This window comes from Adiantum capillus-veneris, chromosome 24 (assembly GCF_014529385.1).
Source record: "Adiantum capillus-veneris isolate H3 chromosome 24, ASM1452938v2, whole genome shotgun sequence".
NCBI lineage: Eukaryota > Viridiplantae > Streptophyta > Polypodiopsida > Polypodiales > Pteridaceae > Adiantum > Adiantum capillus-veneris.
The window spans coordinates 24,605,824-24,627,307 of record NC_140954.1 but is presented as its reverse complement, the minus strand read 5'-3'; the positions used below and the strand labels follow the sequence as shown (position 1 = coordinate 24,627,307).

Here is a 21,484-nt window from a genome sequence, read left to right as displayed (position 1 = left end):
AATCGATAGTTAAGTTGTCCGCTTTACATTGGTATGTGATAATTTTATAGTGTGGACGTGTGACTCTGACAATCCCAATGCTAAATTGTGTGGATTTCATTAGTGTGGGATTATATCAATGTGACACAATCCGAGAACCTGAGGTTCCACGTGGTGAGTTGTTAGGTTTACAGGGGTTAGGTGAGCAATTTGTATTCGATTCAAAGTGGTTGTATGAAGATTATTGGTTTTAATGATTAGTAGATTTAGGACCAAGATATGTTGCCCCCCTCCCCTAGACCTTGATAGCAAGGGCTATGCCATGCTGTTGTATGCACGAGTTAATAAGAAAATGTTGAATCAAATTTTTTTGTATGAGGGTCTGTGAACTGCATACAAAGCGTTGCTTTCTTGGGAATGTAAATTGTATGATAATTTTGGTTTCTCCTTCTTTTTCTTTTTCTCTCGTTAATTGTTGCTTGTGTTGTGTGATGTATTTTTCCTCAAATTGTATGCTTCGTTAATAATGCATATATTTTATATATCTCTTTCACAGCCTCTTTGATCATCACTATGAGAGGTCCATATTGAATCTAAGGTTTCAAACTCATAGGGATTTTATAATTAAAGCTCATTTAAGAAAATCTATAGTTCTAAATTTCTTGCACAACAAATAATGCTGTGGAAAACCAATGAAAGTGTACATGTAGATTCTCCAATCTGTCCATCTAACCTATTTGTATACAAATAAATGAGATGAATGGACAAATCCAAAAGTAGACTTAATTTTTAAGGTAATCTTTATAAATAAGAAGTATGAATTTCGACATGCGCAATTTTTGGGATATGAAATAAATTACCAAATGTGGCTTGTATAACCATCAACTAGTATCACCTTAAGCAATAAAGTGGTAGATCTAGTATATGTGTAGCATAAAACAATGCAAATTTAAATGAATTGAATACTTTATGTGGTCATTATTGAGATCATAAATGTTACATATTTGACTCACATGACTTTCTTTATTTGATTCTAATCACAAAGAAATTTCTTTCCACATGAGACTTGTAAAATGTCGAGCACATATATAAGTAGTTACCAAGGATTATTGCACGAACCTAGCTTATTTTTTTCCTTAAACTAAGCTTTGGCACATAATTTTGTACACTCAGACTTTACATATGCAATTGTCCAGGATCATCTGTTTCTTGCGGTATATGTCCTTACTGATGATACAAGCCTAAGTCATGTTGTCCATGGCAATCCCTTAAAAACCTACCTAGCAGAAACCGCCGAGTAAGAATAGTCATTATTAGTACTTGCTGTTGTTGTTGAGCTTACAAAGCCACTATCTGATAGTAATGAGGGTGGGAGTATAAAATTAGCTGTAGAACGAGGGATAGGAGGATCCTCCAGTGGAATAGTTCCATCTATCAACTGGACAACACGAGACATCGCCGGTCGCATCGAAGGCTGATGCTGGATACACCACATCCCTACTTTGAGCACCTTAAGCTTCTGAGCTGCCTCTTGAGAATCAATACCAGTGTCATTCAGCTCTTCAGCAGACAAGGTGTCCTCATTCCCAACAGACTGCTGCACAATAACAGCTCCCTCTTGAATGCATCCAATCGCCCACTCCATCAAAGGTGTCTTGATGTCATCTATGCTCTTAAAACCACGCACTAGCTCTAAAAGGAGCATCCCAAAGCTGAAGACATCCACCTTAGAGGTAAGCTCCTGGCTAGTAAGCCATTCCGGGGCCAGGTAGCCGCGCGTGCCTCGGATGCCAGACATTGTAATATGGCTGTCCAAATGGAAGCGCCTGGCAAAGCCGAAGTCAGCCACTTTGGCTGTGAATTGTTTGTCAAGGACAATGTTATGGGGCTTGATGTCACAGTGCAGGATGGGTGGGTTGCACTCATGGTGAAGATAGGATACCCCGCGTGCTGCACCTAACGCGATAGAGTATCGTGTAGCCCATGGAAGCAGCTCATGTTCAGAGCTAGAAAGAAACTTGTCTAGGGAGCCGTTTTCCATGTACTCGTACACAAGAAGCCTCTGGACTCTTGTGCGTTGCTTCCTCAAGCAGTATCCCAATAAACTTACCAAATTCACATGATGTATGTTTCCCAAAGTTTTCACCTCAGCTCTAAACTGCATCTCTGCACTCCCCCTCCTTGCACCACCACCAGCCCCTGGTTCTTTGTCTACACCGCCTTTTAGCAATTTCACTGCCACTGCAAGCTGCCTGTTATTCATGTCACTGGTGCCTACAAGCATTTGCTCAGCACCCTGTATGCTAGACTTCCCTCCTACTTTCACCCATCCTTTGTACACTTCCCCAAAGCCACCTTCACCGAGCTTTTCATTGAAATTGTGTGTTGCCACTACCAACTCATCATATCCGAAATATCTCACTGGTCCGTTTGCTTCAACACTATGGCTCCTCCGCCATGTCATGCATGCCCCTCTTCCACGGCGTCGAAACCAAGCACCGCAGATCAAAGCCACGACCACCAATATATCCACTGGTACTCCAACCCCAATGCCGATGAGCCATGCATGCTTCTCCCTGTCCGCGGAAGCGGGTTCCACCACTTTGATTAAAAGAGTGTTGGTGTCTGATGCAAACCCATTTAAAAGATACCCAACTTGACTATTGCCTTTTATGAAGCACACTCCGTCAGCTCTGTATGATGCAGCCATGCATGCACAATCATTCAAGCATAGCAATTTACAGTCATTCAATCCCACATTAGTTTCATGTGTGAGGTCATTGTAGTTGTAGTCACTGTGGGACACTTCGACCATAGTTGTGCTGTAATTTGTTGATATTGTTCCACATGAAGCGTTGAAGCTGATAAGGCTTTTGCACCCTTGTGACAGATCCCCTGCAACCCGCACTTGATAACCAGGCGGGCAACCACAGCTCAGTCCATTTGCGCTGTTGCTCGCCTCCTTGCAAATGCCAAAAGGCCCACATGGGCTGCCTAGCATGCACTTATTATCCATCAACTGCCACACATCTTTCCATGAGCTTACATTGGACTCCCATTCGTATACTCTCAAGTTCCCATCATAATCCAATGTCAGCCGCTGGAGTTCATTGCTTTGTGTGCTACTTTTAAAGAGAATGAGGTTGTCGCGAACAATTTGAAGACCGCCACTAATATTCATGCTGGCATACACGTAGATGAAGTCATTTTTCAGCGAATCTAAGGCATGGAAATACAAATTGAGGTATGCATCGGTGGCAATGTGGAATGTACCAGGACCAAAAGATGATTGATTGCTTCTTGACTGAAGGAAGAAGGACTTGTTGGCAACAAAGGCGTCCTGCAAATGGGAGAGCATGATGGATTCGCGGGGATAATTGAGGCTTTGCCAGGAGACAGAGGTGCGATCCTTCTCAAGGAGGGCGAGGTTACCTGTGTCTTGAAGCTGGGCATAAGAGGCAGAGGTGCTGCCGCTACTCCAGAGCAGGTTACCCTGCGAATTGCGGAGCTCGAGCGAGCCATCAACAGTGAAGTTAAGGATAGAACCAGATCTAAGAATGGGGTTATCATCAATTCCTGCCCACCAGAGGGCCGTTCTGTTTGGATCGGTAGAGTGCCAAACAGAGAGAAGATAATTCTCCTCATCGATTGTCTTGAAACCAAATGTGTAATTTCCTGCATCGGAAGACCAGAAAGACGACGAATCTTGCCCAGCGATGAAAGAAGCATTTCCTGCTGCATAGAGGCGTAAAGCAAAGGACCCAACAGGGAAATGCAGGCTCAGTAAGGCAACCGCCCATATGAAAACGGAAGCCATGTAGCCTAAGCAGAGATTTGACACACATTGCAAAGTGCTCTACAGCCGGCACCGCCTTTTTAAGGTGCAGCAGGGAAAGGACCTGCAAAGCTTGGTGCAGGTCTACGGCCGAGGAAGAGAGAAAAAAAGAGAAGCCAGCACCTCTTCCGCGGGGCCCCGAAGAAGACAATCTCAGCTACGACAAATCAGGTGTGACGCGCATGTGCGATGGATTTCCTCCGCCTGGTCTCATTGCAGGTAATTTTGCAGTGTGAAGTTTGAACTAAGTTGTTAGGTGTAGAACGGGCCTCCACGGGAGGGGGTAATCGTATTAAGGCTGGGTTCACATTGGGTAGGAAGAGTTGCAAAATGCACACTTTCGCCACCCATTTATTCACACAGATAATGGAACAAAAAATGGCTCTATTTTCTTCCGTCGTCTAGTGTGAACCTGGGGCGGCGGCGGAACAAAGAGTGAAAGGAAGCAAAGTTTAATAAATTGCATTAATAAACCATAGTTGAAGGAAAAATAAATGACCACGTCAAGCCTCTAAGATGACGTGGAGGGTGGAAGTCGTTTGGGCGAGGGGGGGGGGGGTTCGGAAGTCACAACCCATTTTTGTTCCATGTGCTGGCAGCCGAAATGAGTTTCTGCCCGCCGCGCACTGTGAACACCTGCTCTGACGTGCATGCCTGTGATTCACTGCCACGTAGGGGACGTTTACTGCCGCCGCCCACTGTGAACCTAGCCTAAGACTTGTGCTCTCTCTCTCTCTCTCTCTCTCTCTCTCTCTCTCTCTCTCTCTCTCTCACACACACACACACACACACACACACCATGGACGTGGGGGTAACTTGTGTAAAATCCAACTTTGAGGTGCAGTTAGTGGAGGGGGGATGGGGGTTAACTCAAAATAATTACCCCCCTTCTTGTGGGGTGCGCCCGTGTTGTATGTGACACGCCTCCAAGAACTGTGAGCCGTCCTTCGATGTGTAGACAGCCACAAATCAACACTCTGCGCAGGCCGAAAACCCCAAATTTGCAGAGTCGGATCTGCACCCGTCGAGACCACGTAGTCGAAAATGGCCTGCGCAGACCTTTGTCGAAGCCGAACGGTGACTGAGATGACCTCAGATTTGGGGCCGTGTCTTTGCCTGTCGAATTTCACTCCAATCTGAGCTGGTGACTCTAGCCTCCTGCAGTGCTGCCCCGAGCCTCGATCTGAGCTCTGATACCATTTGAAGGAGTACGAGCGGAAGTGAGACGCGAGAGAGAGTGTGCGAGAAGAAGAGCACAACGATATGGTGAACTCTCTCTACTGTAATGTGTAGAGCATAGTGAGTTCTTATTAGGTTTTTACAAAAGAATATGTGTACATACCTGGCGGCCCGCCCACTTACCTGGGCGACCACATTGGGCTTTATACCCCAACAGTACTGGTCGAGGCCTGGGTCGTGGTAAATTTCAAAATCGAAGCCTTAATTGTTACACTTGTGGCAAATATGGGCATTTTGCGACTTAGTGTCTAGAAGCACCTAGCACTATGGCTACTGAGGTGAAAGCCCAAGAGCAGTTCCAGTACGAGCAGCTACACGGAGTAAAGGTGTGGTCATTGAGGAAATCCCAGATGAGCCGACAAAACCAGTCAGTTCTGAAAGTAGCAAATGAGCTCAGCAGAGAGAGGTATGGAAGGCAAAGGGCAAAGGAAAGGTAATCGATGAATGGCAGGAGTAGAGAGAATTGGCGGATAAGATCACAAAAGATCTAGCCAAGAAGCTACCAGAGCAACCAGAAAGTTTTCATGCCCGGGTCATTCAGAAGATACCAGCCCAGTCTTCTGAGAAAACACAACCAGATCAGTTAGGGTCTGGGATTCCTGAGACTATGTTGGTTGCAGTTCAAGGACTGGTGGAGGAAGTAGGGAACATTTGTTGACTGGATATAGTGTTGAGTCAGATATGTGTTAAACCTACAGTGAGAATTATGCTTAGTCAGATAGTTGTACCGATCAGATTTGTGCTCAGTAAGATGTTCTTAGTCAAAATTATGTTGAGTCAGATGTCACTGAGTCGGATTTCTGCTGGGTTGGATGTTGGTTAGCCAGATGTTGAGTCAATCAAATCTTGCTTAGTCAGATTCTGTAAGGCCGTAGGTTAAAGCTATAAATTGTAATGTTGTTGAGCAATTTGATGAACGATTCTATACACAAACCAGTTTTATGAGTTCTTTCTCTCTCTCTCTCTCTCTCTTCTTGCTCTCACTCAATCTTTACACATGCAGTTTTGAGAGTCTTCTCTATGTTTTTCCCTGTTGAGGATATATGCCCTCAACACTTTCGCGATCACGGTGTTTTAGTGATGAAGACTCACCATTTCGTGTATTACTGAGATGCGGTTCAGTGACACACACACACACAAACAAAAAACTTTGTCGGGATCTTACTGGATCAGTTCCACCTGCAAGCAAAGTTTCCTTCATTCTCTCTTGCAGAGTGCCTCAAATTTTGATTTATGATTCCAACTTTTGATTTTTGATCGTGATTTTTTATTTTTGATTTCAATTTCTGCTCTCTAATTTCCATTTCTCTAGCGCTATCTCTGATCTCGTTCTCCATAGTTTTCTTTGCATCACTTAGCATAAATTAAAGAGCAATCTTTCAGCCAAGAAGCCCGACTAACAACATTAAATTAGATATAACTGCAACAGGAAACACTGAAAGAGGCACAATAGGTACTAGAACAGAGGAATGACACTGTGCAGATAATTTCGATTCTTCAAGTTCTGATAATAACTCTGACCAAGAGAGGGAAGAAATTCATGTTAACACAAAGACTTCCCTCTCCCAACCTCTCTCTTGACTATGGCCTGTCACAGATGGCTCGTTCTCTCTCTCCTCGAGTTACACATAGAGCGCTACGGGATCTCTTCTTCTCTCTTGTTTGCTTCACTCAGAGAGACTATCTCTCTCTCTCTCTCTCTTCTTTTTCAGTAGGGCCGATCCCCTTGTTCTCTTTCTCCGTGGCTCTCCTCTTTCTTGGCAGCCCCTCGTTCTATCTCCCAGGCTCTCGGCAGCTGACCCCTTTTTCCTTGTCTATAATTAACTGGTGGGCAAGGCCCTTCTCTTTTCTTCCTTGTTCACAGCAAGGCTGAGCCCTCTCTTGGCTATGGCTTCTCACACAAAGGGCTCGCTCTCACTCTTTCTTTGTTTTTGGTAACCTACAGAAGCCTTCCCTCTCTCAGGTTTTGACTAAAAGTAGGGCAAAGCCCCTTTCTCTTTCTCCCTATCTTTCTCTCTTAAATTCAACAAACAAAGAGGCTCTCTGTCTCTCTTTCTATCAATTCAATGAACAACACACACACACACACACACACACACACACACATACACACACACACACACACATAATGATCTCGATGAAGAACACACACACACACACACACACACAATGATCTCGATGAAACAATGCTCAGAGCGTGCTCTACTAAGCAGTCGGCCCTTGCAAATGGAAGCCCCTGCCCCTCTTCTCCCTCACGAGCAGACACGAGCCCCCAAAGGCATCTCTTTATTTATTTTTGTTTGATAATGCTTCTCTTTAAAAAAATTGAACCTTAGACCTTTGAATTTTAGCAACTATCAAAAGCTAGCATGAGTAAATTTCAAGCACGCTTTTGCTGCAAAAAACGTGTGTGGCGTCGACGGGGTAATCAGTTTGTCTTCATGATGTTTGGCTGCATTGTTGACTTCAAATTTCTCTGATGCTTCACGAATTGCAAAATAACCCAAGCTTTCTTGACCAAGGGTTAGTGTGCACTATGATCAAATGGATGCAAAGTTATACACCACACAGAAAATGAAATACATTCACAAACAAAATGCATGCGATGATATGCGGATTCATAAATAGATGGTAGCAAAACAAAATTCAACAGTGGCGTCCTACGGAGAAAAGTAGCCTGCTAGTGTGAACCCAAAATTTTCGATTAGACCGGTTCCTTATCCATTGGGCTATAGAATCATAAGCAAATGGCACGGGTCAATAGTGAGGGAAGTGATATCAGAAAGGTGTATAAGTCTACGAGTCATGGATAAGATGAGGGAATCAAAAGTGGTAGGGTGGGAGGTTTGGAAACTCCTAAGATGACTAGTTAAACCCTCTAATCCCAAGCATTTAAAATTCTAAAACACATCCCAAGGGTCATCATGGATGGACGCTGCTGTCACCAAGGAACTATCAAAAGTTTGGGTGAAAGATCCATATAGGGCCATCAAAGCAAGGGAAGCAACAACACGGTTCTCTTGACAAGGCAAAAAGGTAAGGGTGGAAGAGGTAAAATGGGTGAAGAGGTCTAAAAGGCTATAGTAGTGCATTAAAGGGTGAAGGGTGTGGGCATGGCCATTAAACTGGTGTATCACAAGCTATGAATCTCCATAAATATGAAAATTTGTTGCTCCCAAAAGAAGTAGTACTCTCAAACAAATCAAAAGTGCTTGATATTCTGTAATATTCTTACTCAAATGATCTCCCAAGAAAATAGCATCCCCCTCGGGTGGGTATATGACAATACCACAACTTCTAACCTTCTCTTTGCTTCGGAAAGCTCCATCAAAGTAGAGACACCAAAGAGAAGACTCACCACATTCATCTGCAACAAGGAACAAGATCACATCCAATAAGATTTAATTTGATCAAAATTGGTTTTCGTGGAAAACCATGTCCCATCCATTTTTGCAAGTTGGGCTTTGTTCCTAGGAAAGACCTTCACAATACGATAAGGACCGGACCACATGTGGCTCAACTTCCCAAGGAACAACTCGTGACGTGCATCATATAAGAGAAATAATTGCCCATCCTCAAATTTTTAGGTTTTAGCCTTCTTTGCTCTTTGTTGTGTTTGATGCTTCTTTTCTACCTCTTGGTGTAGATAGGCCCTCAACCTCCACTCATCTAGGTGCTCTAATGTCCCTAGCCTCTCTTTCAAACTCTCTTCCAAAGGCAAGGAATGTGCATGCATAAACCACAAAGTCGCAAGCTCATGCTCAATTGGTAGCACACACTCTTGACTATAGACCAAAGAGAAAGGAATGAAACATGTGGCGTCCTTAAAAGTAGTGTTATATGCCCACACAGCCGTTGGTAGTTTCTCATTCCAATCCCTCTTGTCCATATCCACTGTTTTCCTCAAAATAGTGACTAGAGTCTTGTTAGTGATCTCAACTTGCCCATTGGTAGAAGGCTTATAAGGGGTAGTTTTGTCATATCTAATGTTAAAATAAGAAGTGAGATCCTCGAGAACATCATTTAAAAAGTGTGTCCCCCTATCGGATACAAGTTTTGTTGGTGCCCCAAAACGACAAATACCATGCTCAATCAAGAAAAAAGCAGTAGTGTGTGCATCATCACTCCTCACCACTCTAACCTCAGACCGTAATCAATTGCAAAAATGATGTAGGATTTCCCATGATTAGATGTAGGAGTGATAAGCCCAACATAGTCAATGTCCCACTTCTTGAATGGTAATGTGGCCATAATAGCATTGTTAGGGAGCAAACAATTCTCAAGGTGGGTGGCTCTCTGGCAAACATCACACCTCTTACACCACTCAAACGAGTCCTTAAACACACTAGGCCACTAGTACCCTACTCTCAAGATCTTCAATGCAGTCAACTTCCCTGCGAAGGCCCCCCACATGCACTATCATGACAGTCTTTTAGAATATGAGGGATCTCTTCCTGTGCAAAAAAGCGGCGATAAATGCCCTCAATCCCCTTTTGATATAAAGACCCATCAATAATAGAGAACTTTTGTGCGTGCGTAACTAATCTTTTCTTTGCATCTTTACTCATGTCTGGGGGAAATTCTAGGGTAGACAAATAATGAGCAATTTGGTCATATCGCTCTCGAGAAGGCTCAATGCAAAACAAATCAGGTCCAGGTACGACAGGCTCATCAACACAGGGAGACACATCAGCCAAGCAATCCACAAGCTTTTGCAATGCAGGAGGTTTGGATTTAAGTACATAATCAAAGGTTTGCAACTCAACAAGCCATCGCATGATACGTTTAGGGGGCTCCAACTTATTCATCATAAGTCGTAATGAGTCCTTTGTCACATATATAATGGAGTGCTTCATGGATAAATATGTGCAAAATTTCCTAGCACTCTCAGCAATAGCTAAACAAGCGCGTTCTACACCCGTGAAGGATGTTTCTGCGTCTTTACGTTTGCGACTATAATATGCAATAGGAAGCAATTTCTTGTCATAAAGTTGGGCAATGCAACTAGATAAAATTGAATGTGAAAGTGAAAAATAGATGAAAAGGTTTGGAAGCATTTGGTGGCTTAAGAATAGGGGCCTTAGTAAATGCACTTTTAAGGAAGAAAAAAGAGGTCTCTTTCCCCCAAATAAACTTTTTCTTGTTGGGGTATAAAGCCCAATGTGGTCGCCCAGGTAAGTGGGCGAGCTACCAGGTATGTACACATATTCTTTTGTAAAAACCTAATAAGAACTCACTATGCTCTACACATTACAGTAGAGCGAGTTCACCATATCGCCGTGCTCTTCTTCTCGCACTCTCTCTCGCGTTGCACTTCTGCTCGTACTCCTTCAACTGGTATTAGAGCTCAGATCAAGGCTCGGGGCAGCATTGTAGGACGCTAGAGTCACCAGCTCAGATTGGAGTGAAATTCGACAGGCGAAGACACGGCCCCAACTCGTGGGTAAGCCCGAAGGGTTTGGTGTTGTCAGAATTTCATTCTGAGGTCATCTCGGCCACCGTTCGGCTTCGACAAAGGTCTGCGCAGGCCATTTTCGACTACGTGGTCTCGACGGGTGCAGATCCGACTCTGCAAATTTGGGGTTTTCGGCCTACGATTGCAGGTGCTGAGGATATCGACACTCCCAGAGTGTTGATTTTTCGCTGTCTACACATCGAAGGACGGCTCACAGTTCTTGGAGGCGTGTCACATACGACACGGGCGCATCTACACACAGATTGTAGGCGACATCCACTAGTTCATCAGGTAGCTTGTGTTTGCTGCTTGATATTCTAGATTTCATCCTGACATTGCAGGTACTTCCATATGGGATGTATTGTCAGAGATGATGTATGTCTGTTGACTGATTGCAATGAGCCTTCATGTTACAAGGAAGCAGTGCAAATGAAGGACTCCGGGAATTGGCAATTGGCCATGCAGTCAGAGATGACAGCTCTGCATAAAAACTAGACATGGAAACTAGTTAAATTACCACGGGGCAAAAAGGCTCTACCTTGTAAATGGGTTTACAGGTATAAGATCACCGCTCATGATAGTCAGCCAAAGTACAAAGCAAGACTTGTTGCCAAGGGCTTTAAGCAAGAACAAGGCATTGACTTTGATGAAGTCTTCTCTCCGGTGGTCAAGATGACTACATTGAGATGCTTTCTTCCATTGGTTGCCATATTAGATTTGGTGTTGCACCAAATGGATGTCAAGACAGCGTTCTTGCATGGTGATTTAGATGTGGAAATTTACATGCAGCAGTCAGAAGGGTTTGTTGAGAAAGGCAAGGAAGATTGGGTATGCCAGTTGTTAAAGAGTCTTTATGGCTTAAAACAATCACCGAGGGCATGGTACCATAAATTCCACAAGTTTATGCTTTCTCAAGTCTACAAACGTAGTGAGTTCGATCACTGTCTATATACAAAGAAGGCTAAGGATGGCAGTTGGCTGATCCTTATTTTGTATGTGGATGACATGTTGATTGCTGGCAAGCACTTGGAAGAAATTTCAGCTTTGAAGACAAAGATGGAAAAATCGTTTGACATGAAAGACATGGGTGAGGCAAGTCATATACTTGGTATGCGCATTGAGAGAGACAAATCAAAGAAGTTGATTGGGTTATCTCAAACAGAGTATATTGACAAGGTTTTGCAACGTTTCAATATGGAGAAGGGAAAGGCATTGAGTGTTCCATTGCCACCATATGTGAAACTTAGCAAACAAGATTGTCCTGTGTCAGAGGAAGAACAGGCTGAAATGGATAAGATTCCATATGCATCTGCAGTGGGTAGTTTGATGTATGCAATGATTGCTACTCGCCCAGACATTGCATTTGCAGTGGGAGTAGTAAGTCGATACATGTCAAACCCAAGCAAGAAACATTGGGAGGCAGTGAAAGGAATATTGAGATACCTGAAAGCTACAAAGAGTATGCGTATATGCTATGGGAGTCAGGAGCTAAGTGTAAAGGGTTTTACAGACTCAGATTATGCAAGTGACTTAGACAACCGAAGGTCTACGTCAGGGTATGTCTTTACATTGGCTGGTGGAGCAGTATCATGGCGTTCTAGATTACAAGATTGTGTTACTCAGTCTACTACAGAGGCTGAATATGTTGCAGCATCAGAGGCATGCAAAGAATCAATTTGGCTTAATCGACTAGTAACAGATTTGGGAATCAAAGAAGAGATGCCTGTGTTATATTGTGATAGTCAAAGTGCTATACAATTGGCTCGCAATCCAGTTTATCACTCAAAGACAAAGCATGTGGATGTGAAGTATCATTTCATCAGGGAAATGCTCGAGGATAAGCAACTTCAGCTTGTCAAAGTTCACACCACAGAAAATCCTGCTGATCTTCTAACAAAAGGACTTCCCTCAGAGAGCTTTGCGCATTTTCGCAAGCAGTTAGGTGTAGGGTAGTACATCACTTCTCTACATCTCTTGTATATTAGCTTGTATAGTAGCTTCTCTCACACTTAAAGTACCACATTGGACTTTAAGTGGGAGGTTGTTGGGGTATAAAGCCCAATGTGGTCGCCCAGGTAAGTGGGCGGGCCGCCAGGTATGTACACATATTCTTTTGTAAAAACCTAATAAGAACTCACTATGCTCTACACATTACAGTAGAGCGAGTTCACCATATTGCCGTGCTCTTCTTGTCGCACTCTCTCTCGCGTCGCACTTCCGCTCGTACTCCTTCATTTCTCAACCCTCAAAAGTGTATTAAGTGGTAAAATAAGATGAGTCATATCTTTAATAAAGAGGCTATAATGCTTAGCAGCCCCAAGAAAACCCCTAACCTAACAAACAGTGGTAGGCACAAAAAATGCAAGGAGGGCTTAAACCTTTGTAGGGTCCATAGCTATCCCATGTGCACTAATAAGATGTCCCAATAAAATTTCATAGGAGAATCCAAAGACACACTTGCAAGCATTCAATGCAATGGACTTCTCTTGACACTTTTGAAACACATAATGGAGGGCCTTAAGAAAATTTGCTCGAGTGGTCCCCATGCCTATGTCATCCATAAATAGTTTGAGAAAGTTTATAAGGTCATCACGAAAACTCTCATGCTTATACTTTTGATAAGATGCCCCAGCATTGCATAGCCCAAATGGCATGACGTGATATGCAAATGTCCCAAATATGGTGGTAAAAGTGGTTTTAAGCTTATCTTCATCAGCTATGACCATTTGGTTGTATCCTGAGAACCCATCCATTAATCCATAAATCTCCCTCCCAGCTAAAGCATCTAAAATCTAATCAATAAAAGGCAAAGGGTAGTAGTCTTTGATGGTAGCCTTATTAAGTTGTTTATAATCAACACATATACGAAGCTATTTATTTTTCTTAGGTACAACAACAATAGGGGAAACCCGCTCAGTGTTATCCACGGGAAAGATTAACCCAGCCTCTAGAAGTTTTTTTATCTCCATATAAACCCCCTCTCTATAATGCTCCTGCAATCAACATTGACATTGACACACAAGAACAACAACAGGTTTAAGTGGGATGTGATGCACAACTGACTCGTGTGGGAAACCTTTCAACTCCGTGTAATCCCATGAAAAAATGTCTTGGTACTCCTGACATAAACAAATAACCTCCTCCCTTAACACTATAATGGTAACATGACACTTTTATGCCCTTGGACACTTTTGTGTCCTGTTAAGTGACCATTTTGCTTGAATTATTTGAAGAGTATGAAAATGAATTTCTAGTTGCTATATATCCACAAAGTTGCCTTATGAGCTGAAAAAAGCTTAGCATTTTTTTTTGAGTATCGATCTGACCATTAACCTTACTCTTGCACAACATTTTTGAACCTAAACTGTGTGAAAAAACGGGTCCTGTTTTTGGCTTTTTTTCAATTTTTGGCAACTATACCACTCTAAACTTCATGTTCGTGAGGTTTAGATGGCTAGAGGTTAGGCCTTCATAGTTCTCAACATGTTTTGATGCTTGTAGGGAGAGCTAAGTGTTTAAAATTGAAAGTTATGACCAATTTACAAGAATTGCATAATCCTGTTTTTTGGCCAAAATAAGCACTTTTATGATTTTTTTGGTGGCTTTCTTGATATCCAAATTCAATTTTGATTAAGTGTAAGTGTAATGTATAACATAAAGCTAATCTTCCTTGAGTTTTGGGGGACCTAATATGCTATATAGCATAGTATATGATGATGGTTAAGTTTTTTGATTGCTGAAGAATACGATACATTTTAGAGTAGCAAGTATAACTTTCTCATATATTGCTAGTTTTTAGGCCAATTGTGTGTATTTTGTAGGTAGTAACCATATCTAATCATAGACTACAAACTTGGCTAGATATTGAGTAGTTTCTATGGGTTTCTAGAGGTCATAATGCTAAACCCAGTTTTTTCATGTTTGCTGTGTTTAGTACTTTATCATTGCCCCCAAGGTTCCAATTGTAAGAGATCCATTATCCTTTTGACATGCTCCATGGCTCCTTCTGAATTCAGAGGCCCAAAGGGAACTAAGAAAACATGTATATAGTATCTGTATTGAGCATGACTATAGAAACTTTGATGATAGGTCCGAAGAATGGCAAAAATGCAACTTTTTTGTACCTATTTTTTTTGCCCAAAAAAAAATTAGTGAGGTAAAAGCAACCATATGTTTTGGTGACCAACCCATTGAAGTTAATGGGGCATTTTATCTCATGTCCTACAAAAATCTCCACTCTTATTTATATGCAATCAACCGTAAGAAATTGTTGTTTTAGGCAAAATGCACTGGTCCATAAAATTTGGAGGCTTGTTGTGACCAAGGGATGAGAAAAATTACAAGTTTCTCATTTTTTCCATATGTAGTAGTTATTGAACTATAAGCTCATGAAAGGATTTTTCAAAATGAGTGGATCTACTATGGTTTTGGAATTTTTTCCCAAAACCCTCAAAGGACACTTTTATGTCCTGTTAGGTTACCATTCTAGTGTTAATGGTGACTCTAAAGAAGCACCCAAAAGCACAACTTTGTCCTCCCCTTTTATAGGAACCCTGACAGTTTCTTCCTCTCTAGACAAAGGTGGAGTCTCCTCATCCTAATCAAGGGTAATCTCAATAACATCAGGGTAAATATAATAAGAATTGGGTGTACAAGAAAAAGTAGAACTACGATCATCATCACCATCACTCTCAACTTTTGAAGTAACCCCAGGACTCGTAATAGAAGAAGGGTAAGCTGGTAGAAATACCTGTGAAGATCCCCTACCCAACAACAACTATCCTCTAGGGATATCAATAACGCAATCGGTTCACCATATCCAAGGTCTCCCCAAAAGAAGCTGGTACTGTCTAGGTCCCGGACTAAGCCGCAAAACATAACAATCAATCTCCACGGTTCGGCCTGCTACAGTAATGGGCAAACAATGGATGAACCCCTCAACACTCATCACAGAACGGTGATCGCCCATGTGTAACCCAGTAATAGGAACCCCATTAAAAGATAACCCAAGCTTGGAAAAGGTGATGTAACTCAAAATATTGACGCCCGACCCGCCATCAACTATAGTATGTGGGATCACAAACTGGTGGATCATGCACTCCACTCGGGGACACTCTTGCTCAACAAGAAGGGAATCCACCTTCTGAACAGCAGGAAGAATAGGACTCACCCTCTTTGACCAAATCTCTGCAATACCTTCTCAAAAGGGCACGGCTAGAAAGAGAAGTGAGAAGGTATTGTGGTAGGGACATGGTAAACTCCACTCGATTAAGACCAAAAACAAGGTCAAAAGAAGGTACATGAGGGAATAACTTACTTGGGGTAGGGTGAATACGAACATGAGGGAATAACTTACTTGGGGTAGGGTGAATTTGTTTGCTGCTTGGAAAACCAATTCGAAGCTTCCCCTTTTAGTGTGGTGCTAAAATAAGTCATTACATGTCCCTCCTTGACAATATGCAACGTCAAACAAGCAATTTTAAAATTGTTTACATGAGCTCTAGGATCTTCCAAGGGCGACCCATGAAATGTCGGTAGTGGGATGCGTGGTGCATCAAGGCGAGCGAGATTAGTTGGTAACACTAGGGGTCACTGAATTGCAAAGGGTTGAGCCATGATGGGAATATGGACAGAAAGTGAGGTACTCGACGAAGTTGATACTTTTGGAATCTGTTGTTATGAAGGAGTTGCAAGGTTAGAATGCCCTTGTACTTCTTTTTCCTTTTCCCTTCTATGATATCTCTTAGCTCGCTCACTCTCCCTAAGATGCTCTCACCACTCTTTATCACTATGCATACGTCCCCTTCCAAGTAGGTTCGTGTCGCAGAACCTCGAGCAAGTCAAGGTCAAGACCAAGGACGAGCAAGGCAAAGAGGACAAAGACCCAAAAACCCCCTAGATACCCAACAAAGATAGTATGATAAGTGCAATATGAACCTCCCAAAGCTCAATGACAAAGATGGAGGGAATTTAGAGAAAATATAGTGTGCTAGATGTTCGCTGCCAAGGAACATTGAAGTGGTTGGAGTATAGACAAACACTTGCAAATGACAAACACGGAACGAGCACAAATATGGTGATGATTGGTAACAAAATGATGTAGAGAATGCTTACAAACTGGCACAATGAGAATAGGCACAAATTGTGTTTGTATTATGATGTCTGAGCGTAAATTGTTTTTACAAATATTTGCTTTGTTTTAATTTCAAAATGGAACAAGAGAGAGAAAACTTAGCTCTGAAACCACTACGTTGAAAGTCAAAACGCGATGGTGAGGCTCAAAGTGATTATCACGACCCTCGAGGGTTGAATTTTACAAAGCTTCAATATTTTTTATAAATTACAAATTTTGACGGACGTTTTCTACGAGAGGCTATATGAAAGCGATAGTGCAAGAAGTGTGCAAATAGCTAGAGGTAGGGACTCTTCACTTTGATGCGTCGTCGCTCCGTCACTTGTGTCGTTTGACAATTGTCCAAGCTTCAATGGCCGCTTTTGTAATAATACTTGAAATTTGCGAGTGAAATCAAAAACTAGTGGGAGAGCACCTCTCACCGTTTGATGGTGAGCCACTCTCTCCCCTTTAATTTGGATGCAACCGCACTCTCTCTCACTCATGCTCTGGCACTTTAACGCTCTCTCTCAACTTCTCTCTCTTCCTCCCATACTCAACACTGAGAAAAATTCTCTCTCTCTCTCTCTCTCGCGTTTGTGCTCAGGGCAAAGCCCTGTCTCTCTCTTCCAATCTCTCTTTTTCTCTCTTTGGCCCGCACGGAGACTATCTCTCTCTTTTTGTTTTCTATGGGGACCCTCCCTTGGAGGGAGGTTAATGAATTTAATATATTGACTTAAAATAAGGCAACAAAGACAAAATCAGTTTCTCTCTCTTCGAATGCTATAGAGTCAAAGGCTCGCTCCTTCTCTTTCTCCCTCCTCGTTTCTCCACACATAATAGCACTCTCTCTCTCACTGCCTACAAACGGCCTGTTGGTAGAGACTTCCCTCTTCCAACCTCTCTCTTGACTATTGCCTATCACAAATGGATCACTCTCTCTCTCTCCTTGAGTTACACATAGAGTGCGATAGGATCTCTTCCTCTCTCTTGCTCGCTTCACTCAAAGAGACTATCTCTCTCTCTCTCTCTCTCTCTCTCTCTCTCTCTCTCTCTCTCTCTCTCTCTCTCTCTCTCTCTCTCTCTCTCTCTCTCTCTCTCTCTCTCTCTTCTCTCTCTTTGTTTTCAGCAGGGCCAAGCCCCTCATTCTCTCTATCCTCAACTCTCCTCTTTCTTGGTAGCCCATCATTCTCTCTCCCCAGCAGCCGATCCCTTTTTCCTTGGCTATGGTTAATTGGGCAAGGCCCTTCTCTTTTCTTCCTTCTTCAGAGCAAGTCTAAGCCCTTGTCTCTCTCGTCAACTCTCTCTCTTGGCTCTGGCTTCTCACACAGAGAGCTCTCTCTCACTCTTTCTCTGTTTTTGGTAACCTACAGAAGCCTTCCCTCTCTCAAGAGGGCAAATCCCCTTTCTCTTTCTCCCTATCTTTCTCTCTTGGATTCAAAAAACAGAGAGTCTCACTTTGTCTCTCTCTTTTTCTATCGATTCAATGAAGAACACAAACACACACACACACACGCAATGTTCTTGATGAAACAATGCTCACAACGTGCTCTACTAAGCAGCCGGCCCTTGCAAATGGAAGCCCCTTCCCCTCTTCTCCCTCGCAAGCAAACACAAACACGAGCCCCCAAAGGCATCTCTTCTTTTTTTTGTTTGATCATGCTTCTCTTAAAAAAAAATTGAACCTTAGACCTTTGAATTTTAGCAACTATCAAAAGCTAGCATAAGTAAATTTCAAGCACGCTTTTGCTGCGAAAAGAATGTGTAACGCCAGCGGGGTAATCAATTTGTTCTCATGACGTTCGACTGCATTGTTGAGTTCAAATTTCTCCGATGCTTCAGGCACTGCAAAATAACCCAAGATTTCTAGCCTAAGGGTTAGTGTGCACGACGATCAAATGGATGCAAAGGTATACGTCACACAAAAAATGCAATACATTTACAAACACAATGCATGCAGCGATATGCAAATTCATAAACAGATGGTAGCAAAATAAAATGCAACATGTATCCATACTAGTGGAGAAATCCATTCCAAACAATCTATTCTAAAAGCTTTTGTGCATCCTAGATCCACCAGTTGGCCATTCTTAACAATTTTTGGAAGGCAAGATGCTTCATATACCAAGAACTAATAAGTCCCTCAAAGGCATCTCCCTTGCTCAAGAACACAAGTGTGGTGAAGAATTTTATAGCACCAGTAAATTCCCCAACAAATTGTATTTTGATCATGTTTGTCATACTTTGCAAAGCAGACGATAACTGCACATAGTATTTATTATACAAAAAAGAAAGGATCACACATTGGGATTATGTTGACCCACCTGCAATAGACATAATTCCATCTATGAGATCTTTGAATCTTTCAGTTGACCATTGTAGATTGCTCTCCAAATGACGTGTGTTGTCCAAGATACACAATTCTATAGGGATAGGATTGTTTAGATGGCGCTCTAAGTAAGATCTTCCCTCCAATTGAAGACTGACAACATATATAGACCATGGAAGATCTATAATTGAATCTTCTTTGTCTTTCACAATGCTAATTGTCCATTGGATATACTTTCTTGCCTCTTCTGGAAAATCAATCTTTTGTGCACCACGTTGTAGTTGTGATATTAGCCAAGTATCACAGAGTGTCAAGAAATGGTAGTAAACAACATCATTACTGTTGTATGTGGTAGAAATCTCCTCCCAATCCTCATATGGATTCTCCTTCATTGAGCACATTGAATTTCTCAAGCAACTCATCTTGAAATATTTAATCTTGTTTCAGTTGCTTGATACGATTAGTCATGTCCATTACACTTGGTGTGTCCTTTGCACCCTTAGACAAAACAGTCGTTCCAGTCTCTATTTCTGTTTGATTTTTTTCTACTTCATCTTCATCTAGACCACACAAATATCTAAAGCCCCTGGCCTTTTTTTCTCTCTCTCGAATTGCTCTATGATCTTCAGCCATCGATCATAAATAGGATCAGAGTAAGTGGCCATATGAGCTTGTTTGGTAATGAATGATGCACTAGAAAAAATTCTTGCCATTTTAAGAAATGCTTGCAAAACCAAAAACAAATTAAATATAATAATTTCAGTTGATTTCTGATTATATAACCATGAGAGAGAAAGAAAAATAAAACTTACATCCCAAGGTGTTCGAGATTTTGCACCTTCTTTTTCTTCAATGTTTGGACATGATGGACATTTTTGAAATATCCACGGACTTCAAAGATGCTTGAGAATTTCACTGTAAGGTTGCTTAACATATAGCACCTTGGCCTCCTCATTTTCTATGGCTGATATGGCTGTTGCAACTTGTGGGGATGGATCTACAATAATCTGAGCCTTTCTTTTCTCATCAACTTGTGTTAGATCCTGGGAGCCACCATCCTTTTTCATTTCTTGAAATCTCAACATTTTGGCTGCATAAATTAAGTGTTGTCCATCAATGATCCAAACTTGTATTCAACAAGTCTTTCTGCTTCTACCTTAGTACGTAGCATTGGAACTCCAGACTTTTGGCCACAATTCTTTATAGGAATCAGATAAGCACATGATGAAGGCCAATTTGCACTTTCTCCAAAGAAGAGTATACAATTTTGTACTTGATGAGGCTTTAGCTGATGACAATTTAAATGATCAAGAGCAAGAAAACAATTAGTGACGAGAATCTCGTACTCCTTATGCTTCAAAGGGAAGTATGTCGAATACTTTTCCATGGCTCCTGTAGCACTCTTCTTTGCTTTTTGGACCTCGTTCTCTAAGGGATCACACTCCACAAACCTTAATAAGGGTTGATTGCTTGTGTCCTTTGATCTCAAAATGGCCTTATCTACATCTGCAACACCAGCTGTTGTAACACCCCTTGCCTTTTTGGTTGTGGTCTTCTTATTTGATTTCTTATTCTTCACTTGCTTGCCTTTAAAGCAATAATAATTGCATCTTGTAACCTATCTGCAGTGATATTAAATAAATCTTCATTAACATCCAAACCTCGTGAAAACATTATCTCTTCCTTGTCTTTGATGATTTTTTCTACGACATAGGAATTTGTCAATAGTTGTTACTCAGAATTGCCAGGTGGCAGATATCCCAATGTTAATGCACTCAATGTCACGATGTCCTTCAACTGTTGAAACACTTGCAGAGACTATCTGCCCTAGATCATCAAATCTATTCTCATCTTTGTCACTAGCCACAAAGACATGCACTTTATGAAAGTGTGCACCTTGCATTCCATAAACGTCTAAGTACCATTTTCTCTTATCATCACTTGCAAAGTCAACATTGATAGGAACCGTCATAGAGTTTTGTTGAATGTAATAATTTTTTGAAAGCGTATAAAACATAATTGACACATAACATTTTATTTACACTCTTCAAGTCTTTTAGATTCTAAAATCAAATATTTATCCAATTTAGACATTTGATAACTAAAGTAGGTGTATCCTAGATCCCATAAGTCATCTAGAATAATTTTTTCAAGGTAGGTATTGTTTCAAATAAACCACATTTAAAATACATTTTCAAGAATGTATCCATATTAGACCCACCACTTGGCCATTCTAACCAAGTCTTGAAAGGTGTGTGCATCAAAGATCCACAACTTGGTCATTCTAAGAAAGTCTTTGAAAGGTGGATACAATTGTTGGTGTATCTTAGATCCATCAGATTGAATCTTCAAATAAAGTATGTAGGATAGGTAGATACTAGATTCACTATTTGGCCATTCTAGTCAATTCTTGGAAGGTGGGTGCATCCAAGATCCACCACTTGGCCATTCCAACGAAGTCTTCCAAGGTGGACGCAATGGTTGGTTTCTCCTACATCCACCAACTTCCCATTTTAAACAAGATGTGTGCAATAT

At 41.8% G+C, this 21,484-nt stretch overlaps 1 protein-coding gene and 1 pseudogene across 1 annotated transcript; both read right to left on the bottom strand.

The window, feature by feature from the left end:
- Positions 1-943: 943 nt before the first annotated feature.
- LOC147426103 (G-type lectin S-receptor-like serine/threonine-protein kinase LECRK3) lies at positions 944-4,003 on the bottom strand. The gene has a single exon (XM_086498975.1). It carries the CDS (start codon positions 3,794-3,796, stop codon positions 1,256-1,258), a length of 2,541 nt encoding a protein of 846 aa, XP_086355101.1. The 5' UTR covers positions 3,797-4,003; the 3' UTR covers positions 944-1,255.
- Positions 4,004-12,739: 8,736 nt separating this feature from the next.
- Positions 12,740-20,921, bottom strand: LOC147426102 (uncharacterized; annotated as a pseudogene).
- Positions 20,922-21,484: the final 563 nt, after the last annotated feature.

Coding starts and splice junctions, on each gene's coding strand:
- LOC147426103 (XM_086498975.1), bottom strand. CDS start 3,796: ATGGCTTCCGTTTTCATATGGGCGGTTGCCTTACTGAGCCTGCATTTC.